Source organism: Natrix helvetica, assembly GCF_964273705.1.
Source record: "Natrix helvetica genome assembly, chromosome: 2".
Classification (NCBI taxonomy): Eukaryota; Metazoa; Chordata; class Lepidosauria; order Squamata; family Natricidae; genus Natrix; species Natrix helvetica.
Genome location: NC_138552.1, coordinates 119,587,910 through 119,609,739, shown reverse-complemented (window position 1 = coordinate 119,609,739; position 21,830 = coordinate 119,587,910). Strand labels below are relative to the sequence as shown.

Here is a 21,830-nt window from a genome sequence, read left to right as displayed (position 1 = left end):
GATGCAAAGTAAAGCTGAATTGCTGACAGTTGCATTGTCAAATAATTCCAAAGCCCAAAGCAGAGGTCGATGTAATTGGTGTAAGAAAAAAAAAAGGGCCACTGGCTACAAGAATGTCCCAAGACATGCTTGAATGCCCAGTTCCTCTTTTGGGTCATGATATCCTATGCCAGTGGTGGGCAACCTTTTTTTTCAACTGAGCCAAATCTCGCCAAAACCATGATTGAAATTTACTTTGAGAGCCACATTTTTAAAACCGAAAATACATAGGATGGTACACTGTTTTTAGTTTCAATAAGTTTTTATTGAGAATATTCTGCATGCAAGTATCCACATAGGTCAGGAGGATACAAATAACACAACTAATAAAACAAAAACTTTAGAACGATATTATTTATCGATAACGTTAAATTCCGTAAAATTTGCCTTACAATGTAGAGAAAATTACATCCTGACATTGACTGACAAAGTCACAACCACTAATGTGAACATTGGCCTTGCATTTCCTTGGATAGTTTGAGTAAGTCAGGTTTGTATGTTGTTGTTTTTAATTTCATCTCTCTCTCCCACTTTCTTTCTTTTTTTCTTTTTCTTTCTCTCTCTCTCTCTGGCTCTTTGTCTCTCTCTCCCTCCCTCCCCCATCTCTGTCACTCTGTGTGTGTGTGTGTCTGTCTGTCTCTCACTCACTCTGTGTGTGTGTGTGTCTGTCTGTCTCTGTCTCTCCCTCTGTCTCTCTCCCCTCCCTTCCTCTCTCTCTGTCACTCTGTGTATGTGGGTGTGTCTGTCTCTCACTCATTCACTTAATCACTCACTCTGTGTGTGTCTCTCTGTCTGTCTATCTTTCTCTCCCTCCCTCCCCCTCTCTGTCTCTCTCTGTCTCTGTGTGTGTGTGTGTCTGTCTGTCAGTCTCTCTCTGATTCCCTCCCTCACTCCCTCTCTCTGTTCCTCTCTCTGTCTGTCTTTCTCACTCACACACACACACACACTGTGGTCACCTTGTTGAGTGTTCCAATCACATTTGAAACACTCAACAACTGGCCTGCATTTATGGTATTTTGCAGCATTCTGCAGTCATAGGACCAAAATTGGTTGTCACTCGCCCGGGCTTTTGCAGAAGCTTCCCTCCGAAGCCCGAGAGGAGGGAGGGGAGCGGGCACCCGGCACACAGAAGAGCCGCATTAAAGGGTGTAAAGAGCCGCATGTGGCTCCCGAGCCGCGGGTTGCCCACCACTGTCCTATGCAAAATGGGAGCTACACTGTCCTTTGAGGAAGATAAAATGGCTCTAATGATGAGGCACTCTCTCAGATGAAAATATGGCAATGGTGGGTCAAGAATCCACCAGGCCATGCATATCATCATGCACCAATAATTATACAAGTAAAGCCTCTAGCCATGCCTATTTGCCTATGCCTTCTTCACCATCTCAAATACATAGAAACAACTAAAAACTGTTTGCTTTTGAGTAGGAAAAGTAACAGGTCAAAAGAGGCTGTTTGCTCTTGGAGACTAGGTTTCTCCAAGGATTAAAAAAAATTTTTACCTACCTTTTTGGTTAAGTCTTTGCCTCAGGCCTAGAAAATTTCCAGCCTTGCGAAGATGGAAATGTGCTACTCCAATCCCAGTAACCAAACAGACGAAGGAGAATTGTTGAAAAAAAAACACCAATCAATCAATTGCTTCATCTGTTAATGGACAAGGCAAAAAGCTGGAAGGCAGGGACAAAAAGCCCCAAGTTAAATACTTAAGAGTAATAATATGCCAAATTGCGAACCCATGAACAGCAGGATATTGCAGAATGAGGATTTCAAATTTCGTGCTTCTAGCCAAACCTCCTTACGCATCTATGAAGGGGGGTGGAAAAAAAAAGAGGAAGAAGAAGAAGAAGAAGAACCCTTGCTTGCAGAAACAGGCATTTGAAACCCTAAAGTCAGAATTATCTCAGGCTCTGATAAGAAAAAGGAAGTTGACAACAACTTATCTATCTAAACAACTGAACTGTTGCAAAAGGCTAGCCGCCACAGCTCTCCTAATGGAGGAAGCTAATAAATTAACTTTTAGACAGCCTACCAATATCTACACTAGCCATGCAATTCAAGGAATTTTACAAATATCAGGCACTCCTGACTCAAAATCCACAAGTGACCTTGAAGCAAACAAATGCCCTAAACCCTGCCACCCTTTTGCCAATACCAGGACCCGAAATTGAGTATAATTGTATGAGAATCATTGAGAATCAGTTTTCATGCAGACCAGACTTAACTGACGTGCCATTGAAATATGCAGACTATAGCTTGGATCAAGCTTCATTACTATGGCAGAACATTATGCAGTCTCCCTTGCCCAAGTCTTTGAGAGTGGACCTCTCCCAAAAGGCACCAGTGCCCAAGTGGCAGAATTGTGGGCTTTAATTCGTGCATTAGAAAGAACAAAGAATGAAAGCGTGAACATCTGAACTGACTCTGTATTCCTTCCTTACTTTGCATATCAATACTGCTGATTATAGGGAAAGAGGTCTTTTAACTGCCTCAGGAAAGAAATTAAGCAAATGTGTGAATTGCACTGTTAAGGAAAAGATAAGGTGTGTTTTGATGCCTTACCCTTAGCTCTCTGCTCTGTGAGATGTACTCCATGTAAAGAACTTAAATTATCTCCTTTTGAAATGATGTGTTAGGGTTCTAAATACCATGCAGAAATAAATCATTGTCCAAGGCAAAACATCCTTTAAGGTCCAATTTATTCCGCAGGCAATTTAGCACGGCTATGGAAAATTTCAACTCTGAATTACATCCTGTAAGTTCACCTAGTTGAAAGTTCATGATCTCTCCCCACACCCACAAATCCATCACATGTTCTAATCATCATCTTCCACGCTGGCATGTACACCCATCTTCTTCCGGCCAGGTGTCGAGGTGCTGAGACAAAAGATGACCTTGGCTTCTACAAAAGAATGTCAACAATCCATTCTACAATCCCCCTCCCAACTACTACACTATTGAAACAGCATAGAAAATTATAAGAAAGTGTGGCAGGCCAAAGATCCTAAAAAGAATATAATTACAAGCCTGACAGGCGGCCTCTCCTCAAAAGAAAAACGTTTCCTGCAAAGAGAATAACATAAAAGTTAACATAACAAAATTAACCACCTCTTCTCCACCCAGGGGAACCCCTTGACTTCTCGGGAAACTTCCCATTGAATTGCTTTACTAACTTCTCCACTTTTAGGTTCCCACTGTTCACCCAATTAGCTTCAGACCAAGGGTAACCCTTCCAATGCACTAAGTACTGTAAGCAACCCCTATTCAGCCTAAAATCTACATTTTTTTCCACCTCAGATTGTGTTTCCCCTTCCATCACTAAAGGAGGAGATTGAGCTTGGGTGGATGCTCTTCTGTTAGACCCAATTACTGGTTTCAACAAGCTACAATGAAATTCTAGGTCAATTTCCCCTAGACTTCTGGGTAGACTGAGTTGAACTGTAACTGAGTTAACTATCTTCACTATTGGGAATGGACCTAGAAATTTTGGACCCAATTCCTTGCTAAGCATTTCTAATCTTATGTATTTGGTAGATACAAAAACATTGTCCCCCACACGGTAGGGGTTTTGGAGAGAGCGATGTTTATCAGCTTGCTTCTGGTAGGCTTCTGCCGCAACTGCTAGAGCCTTCTTCGTATTCTCCCATCCTTTCTTTAGCATGTCCATCCATTCACTCAAAGACATGAAAGAAGGAGGTTCTCTAGGCACTTCAGGCATGGCAACAACTTCCATGCCACTGGTAATCTGGAAACCCGCTAATCCTCTGCTGCTGTGGACCGCATCATTGTACGCCACTTCGGCGAAGGGTAGCAAGTCCGACCAGTTGTCTTGCTGATAGTCCACAAAACACCTGATGTATTGTTCCACCACCGCATTGGCTCCCTCTGCTGCGCCGTTCATGCTGGGATGAACCTCTGAGCTCAGTTCTTGTGTGGACCCAATGGATCTCAGGACCTCTCTCCAGAACTTGGCTGTGAACTGGACTCCGCGGTCTGAAATGATCCTCTTGGGTACTCCATGCAGGCGATAAATGTGTTTCACAAACATTTTCGCTAATTCGTTTGCGGATGGCAATCCTGAGCAAGCAATGAAGTGTGCCTGCTTAGAAAACAAATCAATAACAGTCCAAATTACTTTATGCCCACTGCTGTCTGGGAGTTCCATTTTATTTTATTATTTATTTATTATTCACACTTATAGACCGCCCCCTCTCCCGGAGAGGACTCGGGGCGGTGTACAGTCACTAAAATACGTTGTAAAATATATACATAAACAATTAAATTAATACTGGTGAAGGAGGTTGTGAGACTGTAATAGAATAATAAATATAATACGTTAAAAGCCTATAAAACCCCAAACCCAATTAAAATAAATAAATCCCGGGAGGTAAAACTAAGAAAGTGCCAGGCCAGCTGATTGAAATAGGTGAGTCTTTAACTTTTGCCGGAAGGAACGGAGGTCGGTGGTAGTTCGAATGTCTGGGGGGAGGTCATTCCAGAGGGTTGGGCCCATCACAGAGAAGGATCTGCTCCTAGGTGTCGCCCGCTGGCATTGCCTAGCAGACGGCACCAGGAGGAGCCCCTCCCTGTGTGAGCGGATAGGTCGCAGGGACGTGTGTGGTAGGATGCGATCCTGCAGATAACTAGGTCCTCTGCCATGGAGCGCTTTAAAGATGGTGATCAATACCTTGAAACGCACCCGAAAGGCTACAGGTAGCCAGTGCAGCTCGCGCAGGAGAGGTGTTACGTGGGAGTAACGGGTACTTCCCATAATAACCCGCGCGGCTGCGTTCTGAACTAGCTGCAGTCTCCGGATGCGTCCCAAGGGAAGCCCCATGTAGAGGGCATTGCAGTAGTCCAGGCGAGACGTCACCAGCGCATGAGTGACCGTGCGCAGGGCACTCCGGTCCAGTAGGGGGCGCAATTGGCGCACCAGGCGAACCTGGTGGAATGCCCCCCTTGCCACGGCTGCCACATGGTCCTCCATTGACAGCCGGGCATCAAGGAGGACACCCAAATTGCGCGCCCGCTCCACAGGGGACAACTGTTCGCCCCCTATGGCCAGCGATGGAGTCAGCTGGCTGAACCGAGGTGCCGGCAACCACAGCCACTCGGTCTTGGAGGGGTTGAGTTTGAGTCTGTTGTCCCCCATCCAGACCCCGACGGCCTCCAAACACCGGGACATCACTTCGACAGCCTCGTTGGGGTGGTTTGGGGTTGAAATATACAGCTGAGTGTCATCAGCGTAGAGATGGTATTCAACCCCAAAACCACGGATGATCTCACCCAGCAGCTTCACGATGAAGTCCATTGCAACCTCTTCCCATGGCCGTTTCGGGCTCTCTGCTGCAGGTGCTGTAGGTTCTGGGCTCTTGGATCCAATCATCCACGGCTGGCCTTGTTCCTCCTCCAAGGCCTCCCCTTTGGTAGGACTCTTCGTCACCTGAAGTTGGGGGTCCTCTTCCAGAGGTCGGTTGGGCATTTTCCCCTCCGAGGCCTCCCCCTTATTTGGACTCTTTGTCACCTTCAGTTGGGGATCCTCCTCCGGAGATTGTTTGCCCTTTTCCTCTTCCGAGGCCTCCCCCTTGGTAGGACACTTCGTCACCTTAAGTTGGAGATCCTCTTCCAGAGGCTGTTGGCCCAGATGACTTTTCTGTGCGGGCATCTGGGGCCCTCTCTTTACCACCGTGGCAATTGGTACACACGCTTGTTCTTCGGCAATCCCCTCCTCCGAGGCCTCCCCCTTGGTAGGACTCTTTGTCACCTTAAGTTGGGGATCCTCTTCCAGAGGTCGTTTGCCCAGATGACTTTTCTGTTCTGGCATCTGGGGCCCTCTCTTTACCACCATGGCGACTGGTACACACATTTGTTCTTCGGCAATTCCCTCCTCCGAGGCCTTCCCCTTGGTAGGACTCTTCGTCACCATAAGTTGGGGATCCTCTTCCAGAGGTCGTTTAGGCTTCTCCCCCTCCGAGGCCTCCCCCTTAGTTGGACTCTTTGTCACCTTAAGTTGGGGATCCTCCTCCGGAGAATGTCTGCCCTTTTCCTCTTCCGAGGCCTCCCCCTTGGTAGGACACTTCCTCACCTTAAGTTGGGGATCCTCTTCCAGAGGTTGTTGGCCCAGATGACTCTTCTGTGGTGGCATCTGGGACCCTCTCTTTACCGCCGTGGTGGTTGGCGCGCACGTTTGTGGCATTGGGGCTGGAGCCAAGCACTCTGACGCTCTGTGGCCAAGTTGACAACAATGGTGGCATTTAATTGGGCCCCACGAGGAATGGAACCTAGTTACATCTCTAAACTCAGGAACCGTTTCATCACACTGCCTTGCTCTCCAACTTGCAGCTGCCCCCTTGGTAAACCCTTCTTCCATGGTGGAGATTGCTTCTCTGTAGGAAGGTGGAGTAAGAACCTTTTGGGGCATTGCAGATGCACCTTGTCCCGCTTCCCATCTTGCAGGCCTGGCTTTGGTAATCCCTTCTTCCATGTTGGTGATTGCTACTCTGTAGGAAGGTGGGGTAAGAACCACTTGGGGCCTTGCAGGCGCACATTTTCCTGCCATCCACAATGCAGGCCTCTGTTTGGTAATCCCTTCTTCCATGGAGATTTCTTCTCTGTAGGAAGGTCTGGTAAGAACCCTTTTTGGCCTTGCAGGGGAGACTGGAACCGGTGGGGAGGTCAATCCCTCGGTTGGCCACTGCCCAGCTTTCTGCCATGGTGCCATCTGCTGAGGGAGGGCAGGTGCCCGCTGGCATCCCTCCCATCCATGACCTGGGGTTAAGACCCATCCCGGGGTTGCCTGATTCACAGGTTTCAGTTCAACCAATGATGGCTGGCTAGGGGGTTTTACGTGCCAAGGACCCTCCTGCTGGCTTGGAGGAGTTATGGGCCAAGTAGGTGCCCTTTGCTGGTTTGGATGAGTTATGGGCCAAGTAGGTGCCCTCTGCTGGCTTGGAGCATTTCCCCATGCTGATGGCAAAGGAGTTTGTAAGTAGCATCTCTTCCATCCAAGTACTGGGAGGAAAGCCCAATTTACTGCCCAATTTGCTTCATTTACTGGTTGCAGCCCCATTTGTGGTGGCTTGCAAGTGACAGATGCTGGAAAAATCCCTTCTTCCTGCCTCCTTTGAAATTCCCATTTTGAAAGGGAATCTTTCTCCCAGCTATTTGCAGGGTGTAAAGCCATTTCATTTATTGCCGTCTGGAAGGAGCCCAAACCTCTGTTCTAGGTTTTTTTTCCAAGCCTTGTTTCCAAGCTGGGGGGAAGGAGGGGGAGCATGCACTCACAATTTGCTGAAGAAATATTTCTGCCACCTTCCTTCGTCTTGTTGTGTCTCCTCCTGCATTCCTCCTGATGCAATTAAACTGGAAGCAGCATTCCATTGCCTTTGAAGTTCCGCACTCAGCTTCTTATCACCAAAAGCTTCTCATTTATTCTTCGCTGATATTTACGCTGTCCCGGTCAGCATTGGGAATGCCGAGACCCCATCACCAGATCTTCCATCACCAGCCCTTCCCCCTTGATAGGGGGAGGGAGCTAGTGAAATATTTTTAAAGTAGAGAGTTGAAATAATGTTAGGGTTCTAAATACCATGCAGAAATAAATCATTGTCCAAGGCAAAACATCCTTTAAGGTCCAATTTATTCCGCAGGCAATTTAGCACGGCTATGGAAAATTTCAACTCTGAATTACATCCTGTAAGTTCACCTAGTTGAAAGTTCATGATCTCTCCCCACACCCACAAATCCATCACATGTTCCAATCATCATCTTCCATGCTGGCATGTACACCCATCTTCTTCCGGCCAGGTGTCGAGGTGCTGAGACAAAAGATGACCTTGGCTTCTACAAAAGAATGTCAACAATCCATTCTACAATCCTACTCCTTTCTATTCCCCCCTCCCAACTACTACACTATTGAAACAGCATAGAAAATTATAAGAAAGTGTGGCAGGCCAAAGATCCTAAAAAGAATATAATTACAGGCCTGACATGATGTTTGGATGGCCACCAGTTATAAGCCATAATTTGAAAAATCATATAAGGGACCTAGGACAATTGGGGTCCTCATGGGTGAATCAAATGATGGGAGAATTGAATAAGTAAATACAAGTAATCCAACAGTATTGTGTCTCCCTTACCCCCACCATTTTTAACAACTTCCAGTCATAATATTTAGATGGGGGACAGAGTGTGGTAAAACACAGGAAAGGGAAGAATTTGAAACCTAGATGGAAGGGCCCATATACTGTGGTCACTTACAGTAAAAGTTTTAGAATCCAAGTCTTGGATTCATTGGACCCGCATTAAACCAGCTGCTGAAGAACACTGGGAGGCTGATTCAGACGAATCCCGTCCCTTAGTAGTACGCCTAAAGAAACGCCTCCTATAAGCTTCCCTACCGGTAACGGGTAAGCTCTTATGGGGCAGAAGAAGCCCTACTGAAGTCACCCCCTGGAAGCTGACTTCTCAACGTATGGCTGAAGATTTGGAGGAGGAAGACAACGTTTCATTTATTAGATATAAGATGTATTAGAAAGTGTGAGCACCTGTCAGGAAATGGCAAGCCAAGTATTCATAGTCATAACTGTACTATCTCTCGCTTTAGTGAATGTACTTATTTGTTGTATTGCATATTCATCCCTCAGGAATTGTCCCCTCCAGAGGAAGACAGTGCTGAGGCTAAGATCATTAATTGTAATCAAGAGGAACCGAATCATCTGATGACACTTATGTTTGAGGAACCGTGGGAATGGGTTCTTTGCGGTATAATAGGAGTTTTTGGATTGTGGGTGATATGTTTAGCAAATAAGATTTGGTTTTGTGGATTGCCCAAAGCTGATATTGCCATTCCTTAAACTATATATAACCCCTGCCTTCTCCCTGACATGGTGATTCAGTAGGATAAAAGAATTGTGTTAGGAGAAGTTTTGCGTGAGGGACAATTATGAGCCTTTTGTGGCTCTGGCTGTTATTGGCAATAAGCTTGTTATGTGATAATGTCTTGAATGTTGTGAAAATACCCGAGCAACCCCCCTTGCTCTTGAAAAAAAGATCTGTGGATGCTATAAATCCCGAAGAACAAGGTGGAATCAAGTTACAGGATGTGGTACAGGTCTGCTTTTGCCAACAATGCATCATTTATGCTTGGGGACAGAACCGTAAGCCAATCCCAACACCTAAAGTCAATTATTTGACAAACCCTGTAAGAAAAAGGGCAAAGCATAGGGAAAACAGACCCCTGCAACAATTGAGAAAAGGGGAACAGAAAAAAAGTGCTGGAATTAGGTCAAAGCTTAATATCTGATCCTGCCCTGGGTCAAAAATACTGGTTGTGTCTGTCTGCTGGATCTTTACCTTATCATGCTGTTTCAGTTGAGCAAGATCTTTGAAAACAACAACAAGAAGAAGAAAGCTTAAGATAGTTCTTGTACATCAAATGATATCAAGAACCTGGCATTCCTGTGAGGTGACTATCAGAGGAACAATGCCCATCTGAAATGTACCTTGCCCCCAGGAAAACCCTTGTAGATGTGAAATTGACTCACAGCATGTCTCCCTCTGCTCACAAGCTCTTCCAACAAAAGGTCACTTTCTCACTCCCACCTCCACTTGTTTTTAATCGATGGGAGGGGAATCTGACCACTGGAAGCTGCCCCAGGCCATTCCAACCGCCCCATTGCCCATTTGGCTCTCAATACAGTTCACTACGGGAGTCTGTGTTTACTTCCCCCCTGGAAATGCAAGTTCCCAATATCTCTTTGAAGGACCAGTCCTCAGAAATAAGCTAATGGACCCTAATCAAGAAGTTCCATTGCAGCCCCTGTCTGGTATGTTCCTAGCAGGAACTTTACAAGTCTGGACTAATGAAAGGAACCTCCGAGTCCATGCCTTCTCCATGAACATCAGCGTATGTATAGGAGAAAATGGAGTTTTCTTTCTCTGCGGGAGAAATGCCTATCTGTGCTTGCCTACCAATTGTACTGGCACATGCACCCTAGTACACCTCCTCCCCAAAATGGGGGTAGTAAGTGGGGAACAGGCCCTCCCTGTACCCCTCATGGGACATGTCCAGAAAAGAGTGCCACTCCTAATTCCACTGTTAGCGATCCTGGGAATAGGGACAGCAGTAGGAACGGGTATAGGTGGAATGACCCATTCTATTACACAGTTCAGGGAACTGTCGGAAGAATTCCAAGAAAGCCTGAACCAAATTGCTGGCACCTTGGTTGAAGTCCAAAACCAAATTGATTCTTTAGCAGCTGTGGTATTACAGAACTGGCGAGCCATTGATCTTTTAACTGCTGAAAAGGGTGGGCTATGTGTATTTTTCGGGGAGGACTGTTGCTTTTATATGAATAAATCAGGAGCAGTCCGGGGTGTGATCCAAGAACTACGAGATCGAGCTTCCTCTATTGGGCAAAAAAGTACAAGGAACAGATGTGTGGTTCTCTTGGGTCCCGGGAACAGGTTGGATCAAGCAAATGCTGTTTCTTTTATTATGTGGAATTGCAAGTTTAGCCTTCCTCCCTTGCATAATACCCTTGCTTAAACAACTATGAGGTCTGTAAAGGAAACACAGGGTGAAAAGTAATTAATGTTAATGGAAAGCCTAATTCCACATACCCTCAAGGAAGATGAAGTCTCAGATACTAGTTCTTATATTCAAATTGCCCTCTTAGAAGTAGAGAAAGTGATTTTGGAAGATAAGCCCTAAGATGTGTATTCTTGTATCCTTGCTTTTTCTGCTATTCTGTATTCTGCATGCTTATATTGTTAATCTAACAGGCTAGACTCAATTGTGGGCCTTAATAGAGTCTAGAAGGGGGGAAATAAAGTGGAATAAAATATGGATTAAAAATATAAGAATGAAGACGTGGCATAAAAGGGACAGTTGGAAACTTGCTTAAAGGGACAGGGAAATGTCATCAGCCCTCAACCACAACATGTTCCAGTAAAAGTCCCTATGTCAAAAGTCCAAAACCACAAGGTTCAAATAAAGTTCGTTAATGACACGTAGCCCTTACCTGTAACAAAAGGAGAAGTAAGACCCCCATCTCCTTATAGGGCTTTTTCCCCAAGGTAACCAATAAGAAATGAGTTAAGTGTTTCCGTGTTACACTGTCTTTGAGAATGTATAAGAATGCATGCTTCGATAATAAAGATTGTTCAGAATTTCCAATGCTAGCTATGTGCTTGCTTTCTGAACCTGGCTGCCAAATAAACTTTTCCTGTATCCTGAGAAGTCTAAGCCTGTCATTTTCTGCAACATCTGAACCACCAAAACAAAACAAAAACAAAACAAGAAAAACAAAATCACTGATAAAAAGTTCTCTGTGAAGAAAGTCTGTAGTAAAAAGTGTTTCAGATTTTTCGAAAAGCCATTTTCAGATTTAGTCAGTGCTATTTTGAGACATTATTCTCAACAGTGCCATGTGATCAGGCCTCTTAGACATACTGTTCCATTCTATATACAAATCATACCTTATTTCACAGCAGAAAGGCCAGTCTGAAAGAAAATGCTACAGTAGAGTATCCGAGTGTTCTCTTAAGAACACATGACATCATAATTGTGTAGAAACATTCTAAGCTTCATAATTTCCTCTGAACCTCTTGAAACACTGAGGTGACCTGTCTAGCCAAGGCTGTCCCTAATAAATTAATTCTTCCTCACCAGTGAGGAAGAGGAGGATGACAGAGGAAAGAGAGTGGATAAAAAGAATTCAGGAAGAAAATGCACATCTCAAAAATCAAATTAAGCTGCTCAGAGAAAATTATGAATTACGCACATTGTTGAGTCAGCAGTGTGAGAACAATAGTCAGGCCCAGTTCATAGCACCTCAGATTTCTCCTTCATATCCTGATACTGGTTCATCAGTAAAAACCGGTAAGAAACATGCCAGTTAGCTTGTTGAAAGCAGTTGTTATATAAATATTGTAAATATGTTTCATTGTATATCCAAGTTAATACATACAATTTAGTAGTATCTTTGTGAATTCATCTATTGGAACAAGACACTTTGGTCAAATCTGTATAATAGGAAGTATATTGGGCCAACTAGGAAAGGCTAAACATTATTTAAATAGGAGGATGACAAATTATCTTGATTTGTTCATTTATGAATGTACACACATGCACATACATATCTTCAGGAGTTTCATAATTTTAATTTCGGTGAGCTTTTACTTTCATCCCTGCATCCTTATCATAGTATTCATTTTCAGGGTAAACACCATTATAGAAAGCACAAAAATTGAAGAAAACATTGTAATCCAAAGAAATTAAGGACACAAAATAAGGAAAAGGAAAATCTATTCTATACAAAGAAATTGCATTTATACTTCCCACATCTTTCTATACTTTTCTAACGCGTAACTTCCTTCCCCCATACCTGTAGATTGGTTCACATATTTCTTTCTTTGGGCTTTTCATCTCCTTCCTTTTGAGGACTATCAACTACTGTACATCCAACCACAACTTTTTTGGTTTTCTCTTCCTTTCAAACCATTTACTCTTCCTTCATATTTTGTAAGTCAGACCCCATCAAAATGGCCAAAATAATCCAGTAAACTTGTTTAATATTGGTCTCTCACTTTGGTATTCAATCAAGATTCATTCAGCATCCTTTCATTCCTATGGTCCATGATATAACCCAATTGTCTTTAGGTCAACTGATACTTTCACATAAAACGTTTTGATAAAATTGAAAAGGTGTAGTAGAACAGCTTTAGTGCTATCTATACTACATGAAGCATTTTCTGTGAACAATAACATTTTATTTCACACTCGTAAAGTTGAAATGTACCTTACAATAATCTTGTACAACCCCCTTTCTATCATAAGATATACTGCAGTACAACATATCTGGCAGTTGGCCATCCAGTCTCTCTCTAAAGGTCTCCAGTGAGGTAGAACTCACCACTTTGTGGGACAGTCTGTTCCTACAGTGAGATCTTGTATGGTCCAGAAATTGAATTGGTCAATAAGAACACATGGATCCCCTTTTACACATACTACTGTCAGAGCAGTTCACCTAATCCTATACTGGTACCTTTCTTTTATTTCCCCAGTTTTATATTTCTTTCTGTTAAACTTTATAAGGTAGTCCCCAATTTAGAACAGTTTATTTAGTGATTGTTATAATGGTACTGAAAAAAGTGGCTTATAACCGTTTTTCACACTTATGACCATTGCAGCATACCCATGGTCACATGATTAAAATTTAGATGCATGATGGTTAATATTTATGATAGTTGCAATCTCCTGTGATCTTTTGACAAGCAAAGTCAATGGGAAAGCCTGCTTTACTTAACAATCATGTTATTAACTACACAACAGTGATTTACTTACCTGCTATTGGAAAAAAGCTCATAAAATAGACCAAAATTCACCTAATAAATGTCTCACTTATCAACATAAATTTTGGGCTCAACTGTGGTCATAAGTCAAGGACTAGCTGTATTACTCATTCCAACACACTGTTCAAGTCAATTCAGTTATATTTGAATGTTCTCTCTTTCTTCCAAAATACTAGCCACCCCTCCCTATTTTGTATCATCTACAAACTTGGTAATTTTTTATTTTGCCCTTAGTTCTGACAGAAGTCCATCAAGGTCTTGCAGAAATCTGATCCAACCCAATTGTTGCTATTTTATTTTATTAAGGAATAACATAAGGCACTCTTGCCACAAGATCTTGGTCTCGCTGTGGACCAAGTACATTGCATCAATGGCATTGTTCTGCTAGTAATAATTATTAGCAAACTTTGCTTTATCAAACCCATCCTGGTTTTCATTACTTGTAGCTTCTTATTTATGTGCTCAATATGCATGCTGCTAGACCTTGCTGTATTTAGATTAGAACTTTCCTGATGCTTTCAGTAGACCAATTATCTTCTTAAATCTTTCCAGGCCTCCCACTTGACTGCTCTTGCCAAAGTTCTATTTGCTCTTCCTGTTGGTTTGCTTAAAGAGCTTAGGCCAACTTATCTCTTTCTCTCTCTCCCTCTCCCTCTCTCTCTCACACACACTCACACACACATACACTCCCCCCCCCATTCTATGCAAAAATGTTAAAAGCCCCAGATAAAATGATGATAATAATTGCTTGTAGTAATGTCCTTGCTTTAATACAATGTTCAGTTGGGATACAAAAGTCACATTCAGTATCAAAAATAATTCAATACTACTTATTGATGTTCAAGAAAGCATGTTTGGACTGTGAAGATTAGATGATTTCTGCATGCTTTCTGGGTAGATATTTTGAAGCATTTCAATCAGTACAGATAAACCTGTTATCTGAGTCAATTTTCCAAGGGCAGGTCTATCAATAGACACCATACTAGATATGTTCACTGGTAATGTTTTCTAGAAATAGCATATGCTCTGATGATGTCAAAAAGTATTTTGCTAAATCAAGTCTAGATATGTACATGACATACACGACATCAATGTAACTATTTCTATTGTTTGTTTTTCTTTTCAGCTCAGTTTGTCAGAAAAGATTATAATTATTCTCCCCACATCCTTTCCAAAGAGGCCAACATGTCATGTCCTAGCACCCAGTCACCAGTTAAATTGTTCCACACTGATCCTGTTACTGTTCAATCTAAAAATGAAGATAGGAAATCTGCACACATCTCAAATATACCATATTCTACCATGCCTGGAAAACAGCGTGAAGAACCCACAGACATATCAATGTTAAGGAAATCTTGGGCTACAGATGGTCCTTTCCCTGGTGATAAGGTTCAAACATTTCCATTTAGCGTTGGTGAGAAATTATATTTGATGCCAACACTTTATGTGTATATTTTTAGATACATGTTTGCAGAGTTAATGGGATAGAGTTTGTTCTAGAAGCATCTGAATGTTTTCTGTTTTCAGTCATGAGAACAAATGTATTTCAGTCATGGATAAAATGTAATTATCATGAGTGACTAAGTTCTATCTGTGGACAAATCTAAGTGTCAACTGCACAACTCCTTATTTTAGTTGCTTTTTTTTAGATCTTCATGATCCAATTTAGAGAGGAAGTCACCTGAAATGTTAATATATTCCAATTATGGTTGCACAATAGAGTTGTGTAACAGATTTAACATACTAACTGTGATTTTCAGTTCCTTATCTAACCTTTCCTCCATAAACAAACTTGCTTAAACAGCTTATATAAAGCTACATCTAGAATATTATTTCCTTCGATTTGGAAATAGCCTTTTTAAGGTCTTCTTCATCATTTTTAAGTAATATTGGGCATTTAGTTGTTTATTAATGTTATAAATTTTAGTAAACAAATGTTAAAAGCAATGTCCCGATGTTTTAGGAACTTCACTATTTGCACCCTTTATTGTGAAAATTATCCATTCATTCATATTTTGAACTTTTTTTAAAAAAATCATGTTAAGATTGCACAAGAAATTGGAATGCCTTACCACTCAAACCTTTTGTCATAACTTCACAAGATTTAAACAATCAACACTCAAAATATTTTTAATGAGTCCTAATGAAAATGAAAAAAAAACCTGTTCTTTGTTACTAAATGGAAAAACACAGAGATCTATTTCACTTAAGATTTTGTAAAGAAATCTATCAGATGAAGAAGAAATCACAGCATGGTAATTTCTCCATTAGATGATTGATTATGTATCATCAAGTCATTTTCAACTCCTAGCAACTACATAGACAGATTTTCTTCATGAGGTTTTTTCAGCTTTGTGCTACATGAACTGCACACTGCACTAACAACAATTTCAACAAGGTGACCCCACCCCCTCTCATTGCATTATAATTCAAAGGGGAGAGCAGAGGACACAGCCTTTATCAAAGCCCAGGTTATTTATGGCCTAGCTATTCACAGAAGATATGGAGAACAGTGAGAGGAAAATATTTATTTGGGGCTGATGTGCCCAGTAAAAGGAATTTCTATAATCCATTTGCTGTTTTATTACTCTTGGCGTAACCTGGTACTAAATCTGCTTAATTGCAGCTCATTACAAAACAGGAGGACTCTTGAATCCAAAAGAAAAGCTCAACTCTTCAACATTGTGGCCAGAAGAATCACCCTCTTCAAGGACACACAAAGAGGATGCCCAAACACAGATCACATTTTGTAACGATGTAAACATCCCAAAAGGAAGGAGTCCTGAGAGACAGCCCTATTGCTTAGGAGGTAATGCTCTGGACACCAGCATAGACAAAAACCAGCCTGAATCGCAAGAGATGCCTCGGAAGAAGAGAGTCTGGTTCTCTGATTCACCTGCTACAGACAAGTTAAGGAAGTTCCATACGTTCTACCTGAATGGTAATACTGAGACTTTGTGGTTGTTTCATGTTGCAGATGTTGTGAAGCAAAACCCTCAATCTCCCGCCAAAACATTTTTAGAGTTTTCACATCTCTGTGTGGTATGTTTGTGTGTTTGCATAACAGAACAAGAAATTTGAGAATTTAAATATGTTAATATTTGTATTACTCATTAGAAATATTTACTAATTAAATAAATCTATATAGTAAAACTACCGAGCTACCCAAATGAACTCTGGATGGTGAAAACAATAAGAACACAATACAGAAAAAAACAGCCATTTAAAATGATAAACTACACTGAGTAAAAACTTGCATCCATTCACCAACCGTCCATGTCAGATATATAATTACTTTTGTTGCTTTTTAAAATGTATTATATATAATTTAGGTATACATAAAATGCTGCTTCCAGAAATAAATAGGAAGTCATGCAGCTTTTCTTAGCACTTTAATTCATATTGTCCTTAGTACAGTATAAAAATGATCCCTCTTAGGTGCTGTTAATATATTGCATTATTATTACAGAGCCCCCAAGGACATTTCATTTCCTTAAAACACAAACAAAATGTAAAAAAGGATGACTAGTAACAATACTAGAATACTCTGTAGAGCTGTTGTGCAATGCTTTTTTCCCTGGTCCTTTTATGGGTTATTATGCAGAGCCACTCTAACACATAGTCTCTCAGACTATCCTGTATTTGACATTATTTATTTAGAGTATAGTATATCATACATGGGCTAGCCCTTTTTAAAAACTTATTTCTTTTTTCCTCCCCAGGACTCAAGGTTTCAGTTTGCTTTGCTTATGTAACGATCATTGCATATTTTTGTCATCTCCCTTACTCACTGTAGATGGTGACATGAGTGTGCCTGAATTTGTTATAATTATTGTATTGGTGGGATATACAGTGACCATCAGCTTAAAATTATGATACAGCAGTTTGAAAAACTGTCCTGTTTTCATTGTGATGATTAGGGACTTCCTAATTCGATTTAGTAACTGAATTTGCTTTTTGTATTTAATTTTTTGTTTATTTTTTAAATCCTGGATGTTTAAAAAAACAGTATTGGATTATATTTGCAAACATTCACTGTATATTTTATTGGGAATCATTCTTCCTCATTACAAATAAATGCAGGAATTTTAATATGTGACCAACAGTTTTAATTTCTGAATGGTCCCTAAAATATTCCATTGTTAATTTCTTTCTCTCCCCTCTTCCCATTCTAGCATTTGCAATTAAAAGTCAAATAAATAGTTTAGTAAATGTAAACTGATGGCAAACATACCACTTTTTTTCCTGCACCTTTAAGAAATGCTGAATTTTTTATAAACTCCTTATAGTCTGACTTTTATTTGGGTCATATCTGGAGTTTTCCCTTCTGGGGGAATGCTATGATGGAAAAGAAGTGGCTTTCTTTCTGCTATCAGTTATATTTTATACCCAAACAAGCAAGATCTGACCATTGTTATTTCTCTGGATATCGTGAAAGCTTATGATAAGCTGATTGACAGAAATATTAAGTATTTTGGTCAAATATGGCTCTTTTGCATTTTGCAAAAAATTGAATAAATATATATTTATTCATAATTAATTGGAATAACAGAATTGGAAGGGACTTTGGAGGACTACTAGTCCAACCTCTTGCTCAAGTAGGAAACCCTATCATTTCAGACAAATGGTTGTCCAATCTCTTCTTAAAAACTTCCAGGGTTGGAGCATTAACAACTTCTGGAGGCAAGTTGTTCCACTGATTAATTGTTTTAACTGTCAGGAAATTTCTTCTTAGTTCTAGGTTGCTTCTCTCCTTGATTAGTTTCCATCCATTGTTTCTTGTCCTGCCCTCAGGTGCTTTGGAGAATAGCTTGTCTCTCTCTTCCTTGTGGCAACCCCTGAGATACTGCTATCATGTCTCCCCTGGTCCTTCTTTTCATTAAACTAGACATACCAAATTCCAGCAACTGTTCTTTATATGTTAATATAATAAATGTATTTATATATTTATTCATATATCACATAATTTATTATAAACAATATATATTCTTTCTTATGTTGAAATGAATGCTAAAATGTATCTGATCTCCTTACTTCTTAAATATGATTTAAGAATTGCTTTCTTGTACATTAATAGCATATTATTAATGAGAGCCAAATTTGTGTAGTAGTAAAGCTGCTGGTATAGAAACTGTAGATTGTAAGTTCTAGTCCTGCTTTAGGCATGAAAGGTAGCTGGGTGACTTTGTGCTAGTCAATGTCTCTCAGCCTAACTCACCTCACAAGGTTGTCGTTGTGAGGTGAGTTAGGTGGCGGGATCATTAGTCACATATGCTACCTTGAGTTTATAAAAAATAAAGACAGGATAAATGAAATAAATGAATAAATAAGAAGTATTACATTTCAGTGAAATTAAATATAAACTAGTTTTTCAAGCAGATAACAGATCAGAAATTATCACTGCAGTTTTTATTTAATATAAATTTGATGTTTATTATACTATATAAACAAATATAAATGAATTCTGATGCCATTGGGATCTAGTAAGACTATTGATGTGCTCAGGATTTGTGGTTTAAGTAATTTCTACTCTCACTCTCCTTCAGTATTAATGTGAAGATGAGTATTTTTTTAATCTAATAAGGGAAAAGTTCATTACAGAGAGGCTATTTCATAGAAGTGTTTTTGGCCTCTCCTAGCTAAGATCATGTCTATCTTTTTCCTCTAGATATAGAAATTGCTCAAAACAACAAGAAAAATGGGCGCATTGTGGGAGAGATTGCTTTCCAGTTAGACAGGCGTATCCTTGCACATGTGTTCCCTGGAATCACACGGCTCTATGGATTCACAGTATCCAATATCCCTGAAAAAATAAAGCAAGTAAGTAATTCTATCCCAACACTTAGAGATAAATGGAGATTTTTGTCAAGATTGTAGACCTAAATAAAATTTAGAGGTCCAGCTTTTGTGCCACCTGGCAGCATTATTGAGCGGAAGAAGGCAACCTCTTAAGGTGTCAAAGAAGAGAATTCTGGTCATAATAAAAGTGGAGCCCCTTGTATTCCCTAGGAGAGCTCAGTTTAAAGTGTAAAACAAAAAACATTTTTCTCAGGCTAGGTGATAATTTCTTGTCAATAGAATTACTGTCAATAGAGAGAAGATAGTTATATCTTCTATTTTCTATAGTTAGACAGAATTACTTCTATTGCAGGGGTGGGTTGCTCCGAGTTATGCCCGGTTCAGTGCCCACCCACCCGGATGCTTCTGCGCATACACAGAAGCATCGTGCGCACATAAACGAACTGTTAGTAAAACTGATACAAACCCACTACTCTTCTATTATTACATTCCACACGAAATATCATAAACTGATAAATTTGAAGTTTTCATTTTATAGGTCAGATTAACATAATCATTTCCATACTACACCATACTGCAAAAAAGATGTTGACACTTTGGAAAAAGTGCAAAGAAGAGCAGCTATGATTATCAAAGACCTAGAGACTAAACCATATGAAGACGGCTGCAGATTTTGGGTCTGGCTAGACTAAAGAAGAGAAGAATGGGTGATGTGCTAGCAGTATTCCAGTATTTGAGGGGCTGCCACAAAAAAGAGGGGGTTCAAATTATTCTCCAAAGCACCAGAGGGCAGGGCAAGAAATAATGGTTGGAAACTGATCGAAGAGAGAAGCAATCTGGAATTAAGGAGAAACTTCCTATCAGTAAGGACAATTAACCAGTGGAACAGCTTGCCTTCAGAAATCATGGGCCACTTCATCACTGAAGGTTTTTAAGAAGACTGGACAGTCACTTGTCTGAGATTGTATAGTTCTCCTGCTTGAGCAGGGGGCTGGACTAGAAGACCTCCAATGTCCCTTCTAGCTCTATTGTAATTCTAATCAAATCTCATTTCTCTTTTAAACCAAATAATTTTCTAAACTATTGTATGAATGTATATTTAGGCAAAAGACACTCATTTCTATATGTATGTTTCTAAACTAATAGTTAAAAATGTGATATTCAGTTCTTCATTTTTATTTTGGTCACTGATCAGCATAAGGCATTTATATGAAAGGACTGCATGAACAGGTTTTGTTTCAAATTTCAATAGAGAACTAGAAAGGTTTTCTTTATGCATTTTTTTACAAATATACCAGATGAATACATAATAAAAACCCAGAAGAGTCAGAATTCATTGCTGCTACATTAAATTTTTTAGGTCCAGCGACACAACTGAATCTTCTGAGTCTTGGTTTTCTCCCAAGGAGTATTGTATTATTATGAATAAAAATTCACTCATATTCATGCTATAGTAACTGTAATTATATTGTAGTGATGTTGCGGTAGATGACTCTGAGTTTGTGTGTGTGTGTGTGTGTGCAGGGTGTGTGTATGTGTGTGTGTGACAGAACAATCTTTTTTGCATTTATAAGAACTTTTCTAGGACCATCAAAACTGAAGGTTTGGATCATGCATGCATGGGGAAACTTACACCAATAGAAACATCCACAGAATTGCAAAGCTTTAGAGTTGTATCATGAGATTAGCCAATTTAAACAGAAAATATTACAGTAATAGTACTATAAGAGCCAATTCACAAATTTAAAAAAACCTGTACAATTGTCATTTTTTTCTTTTCTGCTCCTATTAGTGTTATACAAAATTCAGGCTGATTTACATTTCCATAAAATATTAACCATACATATATATTTGACAATTTTTAGGTCTCCACGAGATCTTTAGATGGTTCTCTAGACGAGAAAAAATATCGAACTATAACCCAGCGTTATCGTAACCTGATTACCCGCTTGGAGAAAATGGGCTACCACACTGATGTCCACCCAGTATTTAGTGAATTTCTTATCAACACCTATGGCATTCTGAAGCAAAGGCCTGACATCAGCTCTAACCCCATGAATGACAATCCTAATGATCTCAGAAAGATGGTGATAGACATTGTCCCAGCTAAATTCCTTGGCGATACCTTACTGCTCTTGAATTGTTTGTGTGAACTTTCCAAAGAAGACAACAAGGCCCTTTTCGCCTGGTAATGCCTCCTGCAACACCCCCATTTTTAATAGAAAGAGCACCTAAGCACAGCATATACGTAATAAAGAATGCTGCCAAAAGAGGGTGTGGGATAACACGTGTATGATTTTTTTAAATTAAGCTGTGGCTGTCCAAATCATTGCTTCATGTTGTATGTAATTTGGTTTTGACAAAGTTTATATTTCATTATATTTTTGAAAAACTGGTGCTGTATTGATAATGTTTCATTGGTAACTGCTATGTCAGGTTTATTTTGATGGGAATATCAATAAAATAAAATAGAAGTGGTTGTTTGTTGCAACAGTTCACAAATTCCCAATTAAATCCTGCATTATTTCTGTGTGAGAAAGAAAGCGCCTGTCAGACTATAATTTTATTTTTTATTATGACATGAACTTACTTTAAAATTTGAATGCTCTTCAAGAAACACATCTCTTTCTCATGCCTAT

At 40.3% G+C, this 21,830-nt stretch overlaps 1 protein-coding gene across 1 annotated transcript; it reads left to right on the top strand.

Annotated features, from left to right (window-relative positions):
- Window positions 1-16,186: 16,186 nt before the first annotated feature.
- Window positions 16,187-21,596, top strand: SPATC1L (spermatogenesis and centriole associated 1 like). The gene is made up of 3 exons (XM_081944906.1): window positions 16,187-16,333; window positions 19,061-19,212; window positions 21,057-21,596. The coding sequence occupies exons 1-3, from the start codon at window positions 16,252-16,254 to the stop codon at window positions 21,381-21,383; spliced, it is 561 nt and encodes a 186-aa protein (XP_081801032.1). The 5' UTR covers window positions 16,187-16,251; the 3' UTR covers window positions 21,384-21,596.
- The last annotated feature ends 234 nt before the right edge of the window (window positions 21,597-21,830 follow it).

Bases quoted from the DNA above. Each gene is read 5' to 3' on its own strand.
- SPATC1L (XM_081944906.1), top strand. From the start codon at position 16,252: ATGCCTCGGAAGAAGAGAGTCTGGTTCTCTGATTCACCTGCTACAGAC. The intron at 16,334-19,060 runs GTAATACTGAGA...TTTTTCCTCTAG, and splicing joins CCATACGTTCTACCTGAATG to ATATAGAAATTGCTCAAAAC. The intron at 19,213-21,056 runs GTAAGTAATTCT...GACAATTTTTAG, and splicing joins TCCCTGAAAAAATAAAGCAA to GTCTCCACGAGATCTTTAGA.